Source organism: Garra rufa, chromosome 18, assembly GCF_049309525.1.
Source record: "Garra rufa chromosome 18, GarRuf1.0, whole genome shotgun sequence".
NCBI lineage: Eukaryota > Metazoa > Chordata > Actinopteri > Cypriniformes > Cyprinidae > Garra > Garra rufa.
The window spans coordinates 10,969,237-10,986,753 of record NC_133378.1 but is presented as its reverse complement, the minus strand read 5'-3'; the positions used below and the strand labels follow the sequence as shown (position 1 = coordinate 10,986,753).

Genomic DNA, 17,517 nt, shown 5'->3' with positions numbered 1-17,517 from the left:
TCCATTAAATGGAGAGAAATTCTAAAATGTTTTCCTCAAAAAAATATTTCTTTACGACTGAAGAAAGAAAGACAAGGACATCTTGGATGACAAGGGGGTGAGTAAATTATCTGTAGATTTTTGTTCTGGAAGAGAACTTCACCTTTAATAGTATAAACCTCTAACTTACAAGCTGTAACGTAAACAGGAAGTGTTTGTCCAAATTCAACAGTTTTTCGAAAGAACTCAAATATCTTTGCAAGAGAATACAAAAATTTGAAACATATTTTATCCTCCCATTCTGAATTTTTTCCCCAATTGTTTTCCACCATCATGTCCCTTCAGGGGCTCCGTAGTGTTCATACATCAGGTTTAGTTAATATTTCAAGAACATTATTAAAAGTAATATCCTACATTTGGCAGTGACTTTGTATCCTCCTAAAGGAGCAGCGTGTCCTTCTGCGGCGTCAAACCCTGAAGACACCAACACGACGTCTGGGGAAAACTCCTGAGCAATGGGCATCACCACCGTCCTGAACATCAGAACAATGCATAGAAAATGTTTAGTTCAAATTATATCTGTGATAGCTGAACTCACAGGTGAGACTGGACTACTTTCCAAATCTTCATACAAGCACAGTTTTGAACCATAAGTCTAGAGAATGATAGTTAAATGGTTAGTTCATCAAAAAAATGACAATTTTCTCATAATTTACTTGTTTATGTCATTCCAAACCCAAACGACTTAGGACACTTAAGTTACTTTATATTGATAATCTTCACCTGTTAACCACTGCATCTGGATCACTGAGATGACTCATTCAGTGGATCAACTGATTCATTGAAAAGAATTCAAAGAACTCAAAAGAAAGATTCGTTCTTCTCTCTTTCGCCAACCAAAGCCAGGGCAGATGTCAAGTTTGTCAGTGAATAACAAATTAAATTTCAGTCCTTTTCTGGCATTAGAAGACTTAGAAGAAGAAATATATTGCATGAGTCACATTTACAAAACTTTTATGATTTTTTGGGGTCTTTTTTCTAAAGCTTAAAAATGCCTTGCAAGACATGAAAAAAGCAACCAAATAACATTCTCTAAAACATCTACGGTTTTGTTTTAATGGGTCTTCTGAGGCATGACATAAATATGTATTATATATTTTTTTTTATAAAAGCTGGTTATGTAAGTAGTAAAATTACTTTTTCAAGACTAAATTGATCTGATTAATTAAAGCTATAATCACGTTTTGTCAGTTTAACATAGGTTTTGATCATAGACTTTCCAGAAATGTGAGAAACTTGCCAAAAAGTGGAAAGAAGAATAAGTGGTGTTCCTGTTAGAGTTGACAAATTCTAAAAAAATTAAGCTGGCCGAAGCACAGCGTGACAATTGCAATGACTAAAGTGTTTGAATTAGGTTCTGTGAATAACCGTCTCTCGCTCTCTCTTCCTTCCTCTTTTTCCTGGTCTCCCTCTTTCTTGCGCTCGGAGGACGCCAGCCCTGCCAGCGATTTCGCCTCTTGAGCGCATCACCGGCGAGTTCAAAGCGACCGCCGCTGCATCTGGTTCCCATTTGGAGCTTGTCGTTCTCCTCACGTCACTGACAGCCCGCCATCTGGGAGCCATTTGCCTTAATTACCCAGGATCCTCCACTACTCCCCCCCCTCTCCGCCTACCCTCACCGTTGTAACCAACTCCGCCTCCCCTCTAGACCAATAAAACTACCCACGCTCCCCTGTGTGGAGAGGAACAATTTTAGTTTGGGTGGAGGGAAAGAGAGAGAGAGGGAGCGCTGCATTCATTAAAGACCAATAAAAGGACGAGAAAGAGCGTACAAGACACAGGAAGTCAAGGAGAGACGGGCTGGTTCGAGGCAGAACATACCCAAAACGTTCAGTGCCGAAAGATCTTAAAGGTCTTTTTAGGCGCCCACCCACTTTCACACAGGGATCCTGGTTAGCGTGTGGTTAGCAATGCCTCCCTGGACCCAAACCAAAAAGCCGAAGCAGGCTGCCTTCAAAAATGCTAAAAACTTTTAATAAAACCACCCACCGGCGGCAATTAAGTGGCATGTGGAAGTGGCCAAGCTGGAGTTTGATCCCAACACAATGAAAAAGCTGGGAATCATTTGAAGCCCTGCAAGCGCTTCAGACTACAATAAACACCTTGACTGATGCAGGTTGGCAGACGGCAGAGGGGGAAGTCCAACTTCTTCCAAAAAAAAAAAAAAGTGATCACAATATGATCGGGCGTCCAGTTCTTGACAACATTTCTAAGGTCTTCTAAGAACAAAGATTAGAAACCAATGCAATGCAATGCAATTTCTGGACTTTGTTCTTGCTGAAACTGATGATCAAAGGTCAAATGCTTCCTTCTGAACTCTGACCTGATGATGATCATGCAATGTAAAGACTTTACAAGACATATAAAGTCAATGGTGGTGGGGTTGTGGTTAAACATCTGGACCACGGACGATCCTGGAATTGAAGAGTTGCTGGGTTTGCCAACACTATTGTGTCCTTGACACTTAACACCAGCTATCATTACGTGTATGAAATACTAGCACACCACAGACCGTAAGGATTAATGCTGAAGTATTTGTTAGTAAATTAGTTGTGGAAACTAACAAGACCATAACAGAACACTGAAACCAAAATTAAAGTTTTCACATAGCCAAAAACTGAAACTGAAATTAAAGTTTGGGTAATAAAATTTGAAAATTACTTTTGGTTCAGGGTGTCGTTTTCTCAGGTGATAAATTAAACCATTGGCCTGAACTTCTTAGACTAGTCTTTTAAATTGAGGCCAATTGACATCAAGAATTATAACTATAATAGCGCCAACACCAGCGCATGATAATGTTCTGTTTTGAACAGAAGCTGCAGACCCTTTAAATGCTTGAACTCTTCAAAGCAAAATGGATTCTGATTGGCTGTCAATGTTTTTATTGGAAAAAGTCTTTCTAAAAAAGTGATTCCAAAGATATTGTTCATCTGTGCTGTTATAGTTGCAGTGTGGACTCAATTTTTAAAACTATATTAGTTATCGTTTGTGTGAATGGGCCTTAAAGGAGAAGTTCATTTCCAGAACAAAAATTTACATAATTTACTCACCCCCTTGTCATCCAAGATATTTTCTTCAGTTGTAAAGAAATTATGTTTTTTGAGGAAAACATTTCAGGATTTCTCTCCATATAGTAGACTTCTATAGTGCCTGCGAGTTTGAACTTCTAAAAAGCAGTTTAAATGCCGCTTCAAAGGGCTCTAAATGATCCCAGATGAAACAATTACAATTTATGTACTTTTTAACCTCAAATGCTTGTCTTGTCTAGTACTCTGTATTCCGGTTCAAGACAGTTAGAGTATGTCGAAAAACTTTCATCTCATAGTTCTCCTCCAACTTCAAAATAGCCTACATTGCTGTTTTACCTTTTTTTGTAAAGGGCGTTTGATCTTCTCTGCATGGGAGATGGGAGTTTTTCGACATACCCTAACTGTCTTTAACTGGAATACACACGCAGTTCATGCAGAGCTAGACAAGATGAGCATTTGAGGTTTAAAAGTATATAAATTGTAATTTTTTTTTTAGAAAATTAACTCTTCTTCCTCGGCTGGGACCATTTAGAGCCCTTTGAAGCTGCATTTAAGCTGCATTTTGGAAGTTTAAACTCGGGGGCACCATGGAAGTCTACTATATGGAGAGAAATCCTGAAATGTTTTCCTCAAAAAAACAATGTCTTTACGACTGAAGAAAAAAGACATCTTGGATGACAAGGGGGTGAGTAAACTATCTGTAAACTTCTGTTCTGGAAGTGAACTTATCCTTTAAGTTATCTAATTGTTTTCTACATCAGTTATATACAAAAAAGCAGATCGATCTAATTTGACTCACTGCTAGTTTGCTAGACATTCCAGGATTTTCTCCATGTAGTGAACTTCAATGTTGGCCAATGGGTTGAAGGTCCAAGTAGCAGTTTCAATGCAGCTTCAAAGGGCTCTACACGACCCCAGCCGAAGAATAAAGGTCTTATCTAGCAAAACGATCATTTTCTAAACAAAAAAAGAAACATTTATATGCTTTTTAACCACAAATGCTCGTCTTGCACTAGCTGGACTTGACGCATTAAGTAATCACATTGGAAAGGTCACATATGATGTTGCCGCAAGTACCGACCCAATGTTTATAAATCTAACATGCAAAGAAAGTCAAAAGGTAAAACAACGATGTTGGGCGATTTTGAAGTTGGAGGAGAAAATGAGATGAGTTTTTCGCTCTACCCCACCTTTTTGAACTACAGTACACAGACGAAGAACTAACCACACATGACCTTTCCAATGTAAATGCATAATGTGTGATGTTCAGCTAGTGCAAGATGAGCATTTATGGTTAAAAGTATATAATTTTTTTTTTTTGTTTAGAAAAATGACAGATCTTTTCGCTAGATAAGACCCTCATTCCTCGACTGGGATCGTGTAAAGCCCTTCGAAGCTGCACTGAAACTGCAATTTCGACCTTCAACGTATTGATCACCATTGAGGTCCACTAAATGGAGAAAATTCCTGGAAAGTTTTCCTCAAAAACCATAATTTTGAAAGACATGAACATCTTGGATGACATGGGGGTGAGTAAATTTTCCTAATCCTATAAGGCACAGTTTTAACATACTGGCTATGTTTATGCAACTCGCTCCTGCTGTATAGTAAAGCTCTTCAGCAAAAGCAATATTTCAGCCTAAAAATGTTACATTTTGCTACTCTAGCATTAGTTTTGGTCATTGTGAAGAGTGTCCACATTGCTGACATGTTTACTTGTCGCTTATCCATGTTTTTTTGCATAAAACAGATGCTTTTGAATCAAAACATGCTCATTAAATGCCACAATTTTGTTCAGCGGTTTCAGGCCTCCAAAAACTATTTGGACTGAAACCAAAAATTAGTTTTGGCCGAATATTTTTGGTTGCCAAAATTCTGGTGCATCACAGACTTCTATGTTATTACTGGACCTTAGCCAAACCCAATCAGCAAATTCATCGTGGTGCTCTTCTGAACGTGCGTTGAAGACACGTAGAGAAGAAATTGCTGAATAAAGTTTTTTTTGTGCACAAAAAGTATTTTCATACTTTATAGCATTACGGTTGAACCAATGTCACATGGACTTTTTTACCGATGTTCGTCCTACTTTTCTGGGCCTTAAACGTGTCAGTTGCTTTCTAAGCAGGGTCTGAAAGCTCTCGGATTTAATCAAAAATATCTTAATTTGTGCTCCAAAGATGAACAAAAGTCTTACGGGTTTGGAACGACATGAAGGTAAGTAATTAATGACAGAATTTTCATTTTTGTGTGAACCATCCCTATAAGGTCTTCAGACTCGAACTAGAATCTTCTAGGCAAGTGTGTTGAAGCTAAACTCTGCAGAAGCAGGATTGAACACCCCTGTTTTCCAGGCAATTCTGTCCCTGTTGAATTGTTCCCCTTCAGTTAGTTTAAATCAGCAAATGAACCAAGTGAAACTAATACCTGAAGGCAGCCAGGTACTCAGCATCGCCCATGGGAGGTTCCAGACCACCGGTCCACGCCACATTAACGTTGAAACCCTCACCGGCACCAGAACCCACCTGGGACAAATCAAACATGGCACTGCTGTTAAACACAATGAAAACCCTCACACTGTGATCCTTTTGTGCTGAAGGCCGTGATGCAACTAGTTCTGGTTTGAAACACAGTTGCGCAAGTGTGACACATTGAAACCCTCGAGTCAAAGAGGCTCATGCGAGCTTATAGTGTTTCACAGCAATAAACAAATCAAAGACTGTTGTGTTCGCTCTTATGCTATAATCAATAATCTCTGCGTACGAACCTCAGTCGGTCCGCCACTCCCAGGGAAGAAGTTTCCATTATCATAGCGATGAAGAGAGATGTAGAGGACGCTGGGGTCGTTGTAGAAGATCTCCTGGGTGCCGTTGCCATGATGAACATCCTGAATGATTGATGAAAGACAATCAGGTTGCATAATCAGAACACTAAGCTGAGATGTTTAACACTTGTTAGCTTTCAATGGTAGCATTTTGGTTGTTGTTCAGTCAACATTATCAACATTATCTCTGTTTCTGGACTATTAGGACGAAAAAAGACCGAAATGTGGAAGTGATTTGATTCAGTCACTGATAAACTCAATCAATTCAGCTTGTTATCCAATACAGTTTGGTAACTCAGATTCAATTGGTTCATTAAAACAATATGTTGAAACAGGCTTCACTCAGATATCACAAAATAACTGTAGCATTTTTGCAGAATAAGACAATAGTATAGATTTCCAATACCAGTTATTGGCCAGAATTCGCATCCCTAAGACTAACATTGGCTGAATTAAATCTCTCACCCAATCAACGATGAGGATTTTACTGGCGCTGAGTTTCTGCTGGAGCTGCTTAGCAGCGATCGCCACCGAGTTGAAGAAACAAAAACCCCTGAGAGAGAGAGAGAGAGAGAGAGAGAAAGAGATACAGATACAGTGAGTCCTCCAACCACATTAAATGCCAAAGGATTTGGAAACAGAACAGCATTGCTGTAGTAAGCAAACAAGTTTTCTCACGCAACTGAACTCGGAAGTTTCCGATCTCTTGTTAGTGGAACATGGTCTTTAACTGTAATGTGTTGAGGTAATCTAAAAGCATTTAAATATTGTCCATATACACAAATAATAAACATGTGGAAGCTTCCAGCCCATGATTAGATATGCACTGGGAAGTAAGGGAGTGAGGTGAAACGCTGAGAAATTTGGAAAGAGCGAACTCAGCAGGCTAATAACTGCTGAAATAAATCAGCGTCTTTCCTCCCGCTCCCTCCAAACCTTCATTATCAAGCCGTAAATATCCCCACACACACAGACAGGCAAGTGCTGACGCTGCACACACACACACAAAGACACGCTGAACGCGAGGTGACAGAGTGCACATGTGCAAACACAACGCTCAAAACATGCCATCAACACACATGTACAGGAAGAAGGATTTCACTGCATGACCACAATAAATAGACCCAAACTCACATGCGCAACATACATTATAGTGTCATTAGAGTTAACTAAAACCATTAAAAAAATACTTTAATGTATTTGAAATAATACTTTAGTATTTGAAATAAAATAAATGTTAACTGAAATAAAATATAAAATAAATACAATTTAAAAAAAGTTTTATATTTAAATATATATATATATATATATAAAATAAAATAAAATATGAAAATAAAAAACGTATTTTATTTTAGCTAGTTTCTGAGACAACATTTCTCACTTTTATTTAGTTTAACTTAAAAGTAACTAAAAATTAGGGCTGGTCCGAATACCATTTTTTGAGCTTCGAAGCTTCGGTAGTAATCAACATCGAATATTCGAAGCTTCGGAGGGAGGGGCTAAACATATTCTTCTCTCTAATAAAGGCAGGAATCTCTGTGTGTCTGTCTGTTTGCATTTTTATTATGTCGAGAACAGTTCATTCAATCCATTTTTGCTGTGGATATATTATATTATAAATTGTAATAGAACATTGCAAGTTGGAAGCGGCGCGCCTCACGCAGGCAGAGCTTACATGCTTCAAGAACGGACACTGCACTAGTGATACAAAACACACAGCTCTGTTAAGAGCAATACTCTTAATAAGGTAGCCAAACATTTAACAAAAAAATCACTCCCAAATCAGAAATTAGCAGCACAGTAATTACTGACACCGTAAAGGGTATTTAAAAAAAAGAAGAACGAAAAAAAATGGCGCGGTGTTTACATATATATAAATTATTTATAAATAAATATACATTATATATAACGTTTGTGTATATAGGCCTATATATAAAATACATGTGTATATTATTTTGAAACCCAAAATAAATGAGGCTCAAACATGATTAACAAACGTACGTGTTTATTTGAGCACTTCCGTCAGTGAACAAGCAGCCTACAAAATGCTAAAACAAATCAAAGAAATAATACATTTAAATATGAAACTAGCCTAAATTATAATGTTAAATAGGCTATTCAACAAACAATCGTTGCAAAAATTCCTAAAACCTCACCCGGACCTCTTCCGACAGCTCATCAGAATTACTGATCCGAGTCCGACTGGAACCGGTCTTTTTTCTCTTTCTCTTCCCCATTACACAGATGCTGTTTTTAATAGCAAAGTGATTACATTTATTTTCGTTTATTTAGGTTATAAAGTTAATTTAGAAATATATTTGGAACACTTTTTATTTGTTATATTCGGCCAGCGGCAGAGAGATCAATTTAGCCTTCTCAAGTCATCACGATTTAAATTAAAATCCATAGATATAAAAAACTTAAAGCATATCACAATATTAGTTGAATCGTTTAACCTAGATAAATGTGTGCTATTAGGTGCATATCCAATCGTTTGTGCGGAGAGTAAAGCTGAAGCGCTCTTTGCAGGACATGGAAGCGCCAGCGCTATGTGAAACTTCATTTTTGCTCATAAAGGTAAGAGTATTATATCATCCGGAACTGTAAAGAACTAATTTAAATAATTCAAATCGAAAACAAAATTCTTTCATTAGCTATAGGCCTAAACCATAAATATGCATTTAGGCATTAAAGGCGCGTCCAGTGAGCAGATGGCGAGTCAGGATCGTCAGCTTTATCTTTGTGTCAAATACTAGTTTATTAATAAATAATTTGAATATCTCCTTACTTTTCCCCTGACACAGTAATTATTTTTGCTGGGGCTTTGCGGTCGGCGTTACTGCATGCTACTGCGTGCATTTAAACGTGGAGGCGCGGTTGTCATTGCGACAGTCACAGCCCTAGTTTTGCTTCCACCATTCAAGTGGGCCCGACTGTACTTTAGTAGTGTCTCTCAAATATTGCTCAATCTCTCTCTCTCTTTTTTTTTTTTTTTTTTTTTTTTGTTGTCTCTGTGTTAGTGGCGCAGCAGTCTGATCTTCTTCATTCGTATTTAAGCGCGAATGAGAACCATTACGCAGGGGATGCAAGGTGTATGAAAAAAATAGAACATTCAAATCTCAAAATTTAAAATCGAATGCCAACCCACCGAACGAATGTTCGAATAATCGAATATTCTGGTCCAGCCCTACTAAAAATGAAACTGAAATAAAAATAAATAAAAACTATATACAGTACACATATTTTAAAAATGACAAAAACTAATAAAATTTACAAAAACACAACAAAATTTCTAAAAATGTAAAATTTATGTCAGAAAGTATAAAAATAAAAACTAATTCAAAATATTAACAAAAAATTATAGCTCAAGTTTTTTTTGTATTTTTTTTTTTTACTTATTTATAAAAAATTAAAAAAAAGGCAAACCCTGGCTTGTATATAGTCATTGTTGGCCAGATATGCCGGCTTTGCTTTACAATAAAAAAAATCACAAAAAAAAAATAATAATAAAATAAAATATCTCTAAAATAAGCAATCTACACTACCAGTCAAAAGTTTTTGAACAGTAAGGTTTTTACTGTTTTCAAAGAAGTCTCTTCTGCTCACCAAGTGTACATTTATTTGATCCAAAATAAACCAAAAGCTGTAATATTGTGAAATACTTTTACTATTTAAAATAACAGTTTTCGATTTGAATATATTTTAAAATGTAATTTATTCCTGCGATTTCAAAGCTGAATTTTCATAATCATTACTCCAGTCTTCAGTGTCACATGATCCTTCAGAAATCATTCTAATATTCTGATTTGCTGTTCAAAAAACATTTTTTATTATTATTATGTTGAAAACAGCTGAGTAGAATTTTTTCAGGAGTGATGAATTAATCTTTGATGAATAGAAAGATCCAAAGATCAGCATTTATCTGAAATAAAAAGCTTTTGTAACATTATACACTATACCATTCAAAAAATGTTGTAATACAAATTATAGAAATTAATACTTTTATTTAGCAAGGATGCTTTGAATTGACTAGAAGTGATGATAAAAAAATGTATAATGTTACAAAAATTTCAATTTCAAATAAATGCTGTTCTTCTGAACGTTCTATTCATCAAAGAAACCTGAAAAAATTCTACTCAGCTGTTTTCAACATAATAATAAAAACTTTTGAGCAGCAAATCAGAAGAGTAGAATGATTGCTAAAGGATAATGTGACACTGAAGACTGGAGTAATGAAGCTGAAAATTTAGCTTTTAAAACACAGGAATAAATTACCATATAATATATATATATATATATATATATATATATATATATATATATATATATATATATATATATATATATATATATATAAAAATGTTATTTTAAATAGTAAAAATATAGGCTTGGTGAGCAGAAGAGAAAAAGTGTACATTACCAAGCACCCACAAATTTTATTCTTAGTGCTTGTTTTATTTTAATATAATTAAATGTACTTATTTTTTAAAACTGTTTTATGCATTTCTTTTATTTGGAGAACTTTTATAGGAAGACAGTGGAAAGCAGACATGCGCCAAAAGAGATAAAAGGAAAAAAAAAAAAAAAAAAACAATAGAAAAAGGATGCAGGCCAGGCCCGAACCTGCGTCCACCAATAGTAGCACAAACTCAAACTCACACACACATTTCCGTATGTAACAGGCAGACTTACATGGGGTTTGACGGGTCTGCGTGATGTCCTGGTGGCCTGACCACAGCAAAGCCGTTCTGAAACATTGAAACCAACATGTCATTAACTCCGCATTTACCAGTCGCCTCTCACACAGAAACCATGTTTTCACCAAACTGCTCCAACAAGCGGGCCTCCACATTCAGTGAAAGCAATAAAGCCGTTTCCCTGAAACATCCCCTATAACCTTCATTAAGTTTAATTACCAGCAGGGGACTCGAGTGATTGAACTATACTTTTATGGTCGTTACAGTTTTCCACGTCTTAATCAGCTTGATCTGGTTGGTTTGCTACTTGGTTCATTTTTATTTGACGCAACGGTAATTACAAAGACCGTCTGAAGGAAATGAGCACTTGAGTCTGATTGGTTGACACATGATCAAGATGCATTCACATCAAGTCAGAATTAAAACTCAATTCATGTAATCTTTCACAAAAATGTCAAAATGCTGTTTTCTTTAATGCTTTGTGAGATGTAAATGGAAGTGGATGTAAATGGAAGTGATTAACTTGTCGTTTTGTAATTATGGTCATTTCAATGCAACGTGATCATGCATAATATTGCATTTTCTATAACTGCACAGCCACTGTTGGTGCATAGCAGATGCAGATACAGATGAACTGCATTTTTTAGTAGCATGACAGTAGATCAGTTTTATTCAAAGTAGTGAAGCAAAATAGCAACAAGCTACTTCTCCAACCAGTTGCAGTGTAGCGTGTCGAAACACTAAATCGCTGTATTTATTACACTGCATTTCCCATGCAGCTTTACAGCAGAGCAAGCTTAGGACATAATAAAAGACGCTCTGTCCTCATTACTTACCAAATCTGAGTCATTTTAGTAAATCAGTTTGCTTACGTTTTCATTGGTCATATAAACGATTCAGTGATTCATTTCGACCCTTACACTGGTATATTTAGGCTACTGACATTTGTAATCCTTTCTTTTTCTTGTTTCAATGTCTATTTTTGTTGAAAAGGTCGAGTTGATCTATTCTAAATCATGAGTAATTTGTATCTTCATCAACACTGTTCACAGCGGTGATGTATTTCCAACATTTAGAGGTTGTGTTTCAAACTAGTTTGGGCTGTTTGTAAGATACTTAACCAGTAGTTAAGCAATACAGGGTAGTACACTTACATGTAAAACGACAACTTTGTACCATGCATTTTACTACTTTGCAATAGTAATATGTGTCTCTGGACCACAAAACCAGTCTTAAGTAGCATGAGTATACTTGTAGCAATAGCCAAAAATGTTCTTTTGTACAAAAAATCATTAGAATATTAAGTAAAGACCATGCTCGATGAAGATATTTTGTAAATTTCCTACTGAAAATCAAAATCAAAACTTTATTTTTGATTAAAAATATGCATTGCCAAAAACTTCATTTGGACAACGTTCAAACTTTCAATATTTTGATTTCTTTGCACCCTTAGATTCCAGATTTTCAAATAGTTGTATCTCTTCCAAATATTGTCCGATCCTAACAAACCATACATCAATGGAAAGCTTATTTATTCAGCTTTCTCTTCTACATTTAAAAGGGTCACATATGAATGAATGCATTAGTTGTCTATAATACAATGTTCATTCTCAGCAATTCAGTCCTCATTTTATCTAGGAACAAGTTTTGGATATCATTTAGTACAGACCTTGAGCTCTCCTTTAGCCACTCTGAAAGCCAGCTCTGTCACACTTCCGGCCGCCATGCGGGACGCTGTGGACGTGTGCATCTCGTTCCAGATGGTGTCATTGTCCACCTATTGAAATACAAGCACATGGTCAGCAAACAGTGCAGGTGAAGCCTACAAATCTACTGGTTTATTTATAGGAGTCCAAATATCTTAAGGGGTAATACTGGAATAACAGTTTTAAAAAAGTTATTTTGCATTATTATTTACAACAGGATCTGAATTTGATGGATACACAAATGGATACACTTTATTTTACAGTGTGTGTACTACAATGTGCTAATACTGTCCCTACCTAAAATGAATTAGGTAGCTAAAGTAACTAAGAGTGTGTTTACACTTATCATGTTTGGTTAGATTAAAACGATTTCTGGTGTGATTCCGCCGTTAGTGCTGTTTATTTGAGTAAGTGTGAACGCTGCCATCTGAACCCTGGTGCACACCAAACAAACGGATTGAGATCACTAAAAAGATGAGTCTCGGTCCACTTCCAAGCAGTTCGAATGAAATTTGAAAGCAACACGGACCAAATAATTCTAAACGAACCAAAAACAAGAAGTAATGACAAGATGCGACGCTATGCAACATGATATCACAAAGAGAACAAGCGGCGTATTTAAAACAAAAAGAGCAGAGGGCAAACATGGAGCAACGAGGATGTAAAGTGTCTTTTATGAGCTCTTCATGAGATCGCAGGTGGTGAAAATAAAATCATATACACACAACGAGTGCACTTAGTCCTGCAGAGGCATTAGATGTATTCGGCTTAAAGCGGCATACACCTGTTAAGTTGAACGCACCTTTTCCTTTTGTTTGGAGAGTTCGGTGAGTTCTATTAGAAATATACATCCTTCAATCCAACCAATCAGGTTGTAAGCGTATCACTATGCCTTTAGGTTCGGTATCTTTAGGTTCGCTGTTAAAAATGCGGACATGGACCAAGTGTGTTATTTTCGTTTTTGGACCAGCCTAAATAAACAAAACGAACCAAACTACAAGTGTGAACACCCTAATTAAAGACAACATACAAAAAATTCTGTTAAGTATTTCTTTTATAGCACTTTATCTATTTTTGTCAATAGATTTCAATTACAATGCATATTTATAAAGGCTGTTTTCTCAAAAAAGTTTTTCTTCTACACTGAGCCATAAATCTCCAATTCAGTAACACTTACAGACACCAAACTTTACATTTGTATTCCTGTCTACACTACCAGTCAAAAGTTACACACACAATACATGGTACATCTATGTACGAGAAGCAGAGGTCCAATGATTACATGCATTTTCTGGAAAACGTACGGAGAAAATAGCAGCCCGAACGGTTTCAACATGCTGTCTGTCAAAGACAATAACGTACCTAATACATAACGCACTTGAGTATACATTTGTTTCTCGCTCGCTGAAGTTATGAGGTGATTTTTACTTCTTTCAACCTGTTTAAAAGATTAAGGCAATTTGATCAAATGTTTAATTTTCAATAAAAGAATACATATTTTCACATTATTTGTTACATTTAATTACCCTTTTGCAGATTTTGAGCCATTTACTCCACTTAGGTGTAAGCACTCCGTTCATAAACAAAACTGCTTTGCTCCAGTGATTTATGTGCATTTAAATCCGAGTTAACACTTGATTTTGTGAATGCTTCACAGTTTTTATGCTGCAAGTAGGCGCCTCCACCCAAGCCCTGGCTCGCGTAATCCCTCAGCGCCGCGTACATGACAAATAATCTATGTCAGTCACCCATTCTGCCAGAATAAAATGATGTAGCTGAATTGTCTTGGCGTACACTAGCACATTTATCATTATGACAGCAGTGATCAGCGTTCATAAATCTGCAAAGCCGCAAACAGCGGTTCAACCGAAGGGCACGGCCGCACGATGCCAGCGTTACACGCCGTGTGACGGCCACTTACCGCAAACTGATGCGCTCATCAACGACGACCGCAGACGACAAGATGATATGGAATGTGAGCTCATATTTTAACCATCTCGTTTTTAATCCAATCAATAAACTGAGCGTAATCCTATTCAAATGAATGGATCACCAGCTGTAGGCTTTCAAACAGATGGTAAGGCTGGAGAATTATGATGAAACATGTTTATCCAGCCATATTTGTATAAAGATCACTCATGCGTGCAAAAGTATTTAGATGCTTATTTTTGTTGTAAGCATCCACAAGCCCAAGTGTGTGTTACAAATTACAGAACATAAACGACGTTTGGAGAATACACACTCAAAGAAAGAGGCTGGAGTGGCCGACGCTATAAATAGGTTTCCTGTTATGTGTCATACTAATGGCATGTTTAAATATTCTTTGTGTGTGGTCTCCATATTGACATACACATGGCCTCTCATCATTACCCCGGCTTGCAGATTATGCATATTATCATGTTAGTCTTTCGTGTGCAACACGTTTTTTTGAACGTTTCTGAAAAAAGACTCCTCTGTTCACCAAGGCTGTATTTATTTGATCAAAAATATAATAAAAATTGTGAAATATTATTACAATTTAAAATAACAGTTTTCAATGTTACATATTTTAAAATGTAATTTATTCCTGTGATCAAAGCTGAATTTTCAGCATCATTACTTCAGTCTTCAGTGTCACATGATCCTTCAGAAATCATTCTAATACGCTGATTTGCTGATTAAGAAACATCTCTGATTATCAATGTTGAAAACAGCTGTGCTTATTAATATATTTTGAAAAACATGATACATTTTATTTTTCAGGATTCTTTGATTAATATAAAATTGAAAGGAACAGTGTTTATTTGACATTAAAATCTTTTGAAATATTACACATTTCTTTATTTTTACTTTTAACTTAAGGCAACCTTGATGCATACAAGTATTCATTAAGTAAAAAAATCATACTGACCCCAAACATTTGAAAAGCACTAGATGCAAGGATGTTTAAATGGTTTCAAAATGTCAATTTTAGATGGTTTCTTAGTTGTTGTAGGTAGTTCAAAAAAATCTAGTATAATGTATCTAGTTCAAAATCTGAAATAGACCTGTTTATGCTCTCATGTCTGTATTTTTTATTGTTACAAAGTCATTTCTACTTTCATGAAGCATGTCTTCCATGACTGTCAAGTGAGCGATAAAAGGAAGTAAATAATATAACATTGTAACACTAGTGGCTAACCGATTATTTAGTTTTTTTGATGGATGGTGTCAATATTTCTTAACATTTATTTATTTTATCTCACAATTCTGACTTTTTTCTCGCAAATGCAAGTTTATATCTCCTAGTTCGGACTTCATAACTCGATTTAACTCAACAATAGTGAGTTTGTCAGTTGTCAGGGGAAAAAGGCCAGAGCCGAGGGGAAAAAAAGAATCACACGTTTTCTTATCAGAATTGTAAGATGTAACATGATTAACATGTCAATAACGTCTTGCTAGCATGCTGATAACATGTTGTTAGCATCATTAACATGTTGCTAGAGTGTTTCTAGCATTTTTTAGCATGATTAATAAGGCACTTGCATGTTTTTAACATGATTAACATGTTGTTAACATGTTTCTAGCATGTTTCTAACATGATTAGCATGTTACTAACATGTAGCTAGCATGATATTAACATTACTAGCATGACTAACATGTTGTTAACATGTTTCTAGCATGATTAGCAAGTTATTAGCCTATTACTAGCATGAATAGCGTGTCGTTAGCGTGTTTCTAGCGTGTTGCTAGCATGATTAGCCTGTTTGCATGCTAGCATGATGTTAGCATTAGTAGTTTGTTGTTAGCATGATTAGGAAGTTACTAGCATGTTTCTAGCCTGATTAGCATGTCACTAACATGATTCTAGTTGAGAGAAATAGATAGCTATGGGATTTCTCCCAGTTTTAATCGTTATTTTTAGGAAAAACATCAGTTAGAAAAGATACAGCAACTAGAGTCAGATCAGTCTGAAGATCTGGGTTGAGTTTAGAGAGTTAAAGCTCTAGCAGTCAGAAATTTTAGTTTTAGAGGATAATAACTGTCATTTAAATAGCATTTCAGTAAGTTATTATAGTAATTATATTATTTTACATAATATATACTACATTAATTAGATTTGCTTTTATTAAAAACTTTTAAATAAATCTAACACACAGATTTGTACTTTTAGAAAGCAACTTCTTGATTCAGTAACCCTATTACAGCATTTTTCACAAAGAAATGGATGAAAAGCATAAATAAATAAAAGTGATTGCTCTAACAGTGCACTCGGCAATCTGCGCACACTGGGAATCATATTTTCTCAAATAAACACCAATAAATCAATGATTTAAAGGTGCTTGCTTATGCGTCTCCAGTGACTGCCAAACTCTGGTGTCAGACAAACAGACATTTACTCTTGCTTCTCAGTGCTGTCAAAATAAAAGTCCTGTTTATGACACTTAACATAAAACGTATTGGTCAATGAATAGACCAATTCGTAGTAGACGTCACAGTTATGTCACTTGCAGCTGCGTGTGCAGAAGAACATTGGAAACAAGTGTACGAAAATGGGTAAAATCCATGGAATAAGAGAACTTTTTTTTTTTGTGCCTTTTGATGCCAGAATCGGAATGCAAATAACTTTTATGGAATACTGTCATCATAAATGGCATTTGAAGTTAAATTTAAAGTTTGATTTAAACAATAGAGGTCTACATAATGTTCACATATGCTGTTGAACCTATTACTATTACCATTTTATATAACATTCATTTATTTTATCTCATAATTCTGACTTTTTCCTCACAAATGCAAATTTATATCTCCTAGTTCGGACTTCATAACTCAATTTAACTCAACAACAGTGAGATTGTCAGTTGTCAGGGGAAAAAAAGCCAAAGCCAAGGGGAAAAGCGAGAATGACGCGTTGTTTTTTCTTATCAAAATTGTAAGATTTAATCTCGGAATTTCGAGAATAAAGTCAGAATTTTGAAATATAAGCTCTATATTTTTTTTTTATACTTTTATTCCATTACGGATATTTTTCCAGATATTTAAGCATTTTACTATAATCGGTTATCGGTTTTGTAATATTGGATTTACTGATAAATGCCGCCATCTTGTGGGTGTTTTAATAATTTAGCATGCAAGACTGTTCATTTTCAACCAAAACCAAAGTGAAGTATGGACTTACTTCACTCATTCATTTATTTACTTTATAACAGTAAATAAATATCGGTTCTGCATATCGGTTATCGGGCACATAAACATGCAAATAATTG

General features: G+C 35.7%; 1 protein-coding gene across 1 annotated transcript in view; it reads right to left on the bottom strand.

Annotated features, from left to right (window-relative positions):
• Nucleotides 1-17,517, bottom strand: part of hdac7a (histone deacetylase 7a) — a 59,127-nt gene that overhangs the window by 9,825 nt on the left and 31,785 nt on the right. Inside the window, exons 15-20 of the mRNA XM_073823116.1 lie at nucleotides 12,256-12,363; nucleotides 10,582-10,637; nucleotides 6,355-6,442; nucleotides 5,833-5,952; nucleotides 5,493-5,590; nucleotides 394-512 (exon numbers count right to left, since the gene is read on the bottom strand). Coding sequence (XP_073679217.1) covers nucleotides 394-512; nucleotides 5,493-5,590; nucleotides 5,833-5,952; nucleotides 6,355-6,442; nucleotides 10,582-10,637; nucleotides 12,256-12,363 — 589 coding nt within the window. The remainder of the gene's footprint in view (nucleotides 1-393; nucleotides 513-5,492; nucleotides 5,591-5,832; nucleotides 5,953-6,354; nucleotides 6,443-10,581; nucleotides 10,638-12,255; nucleotides 12,364-17,517) is intronic.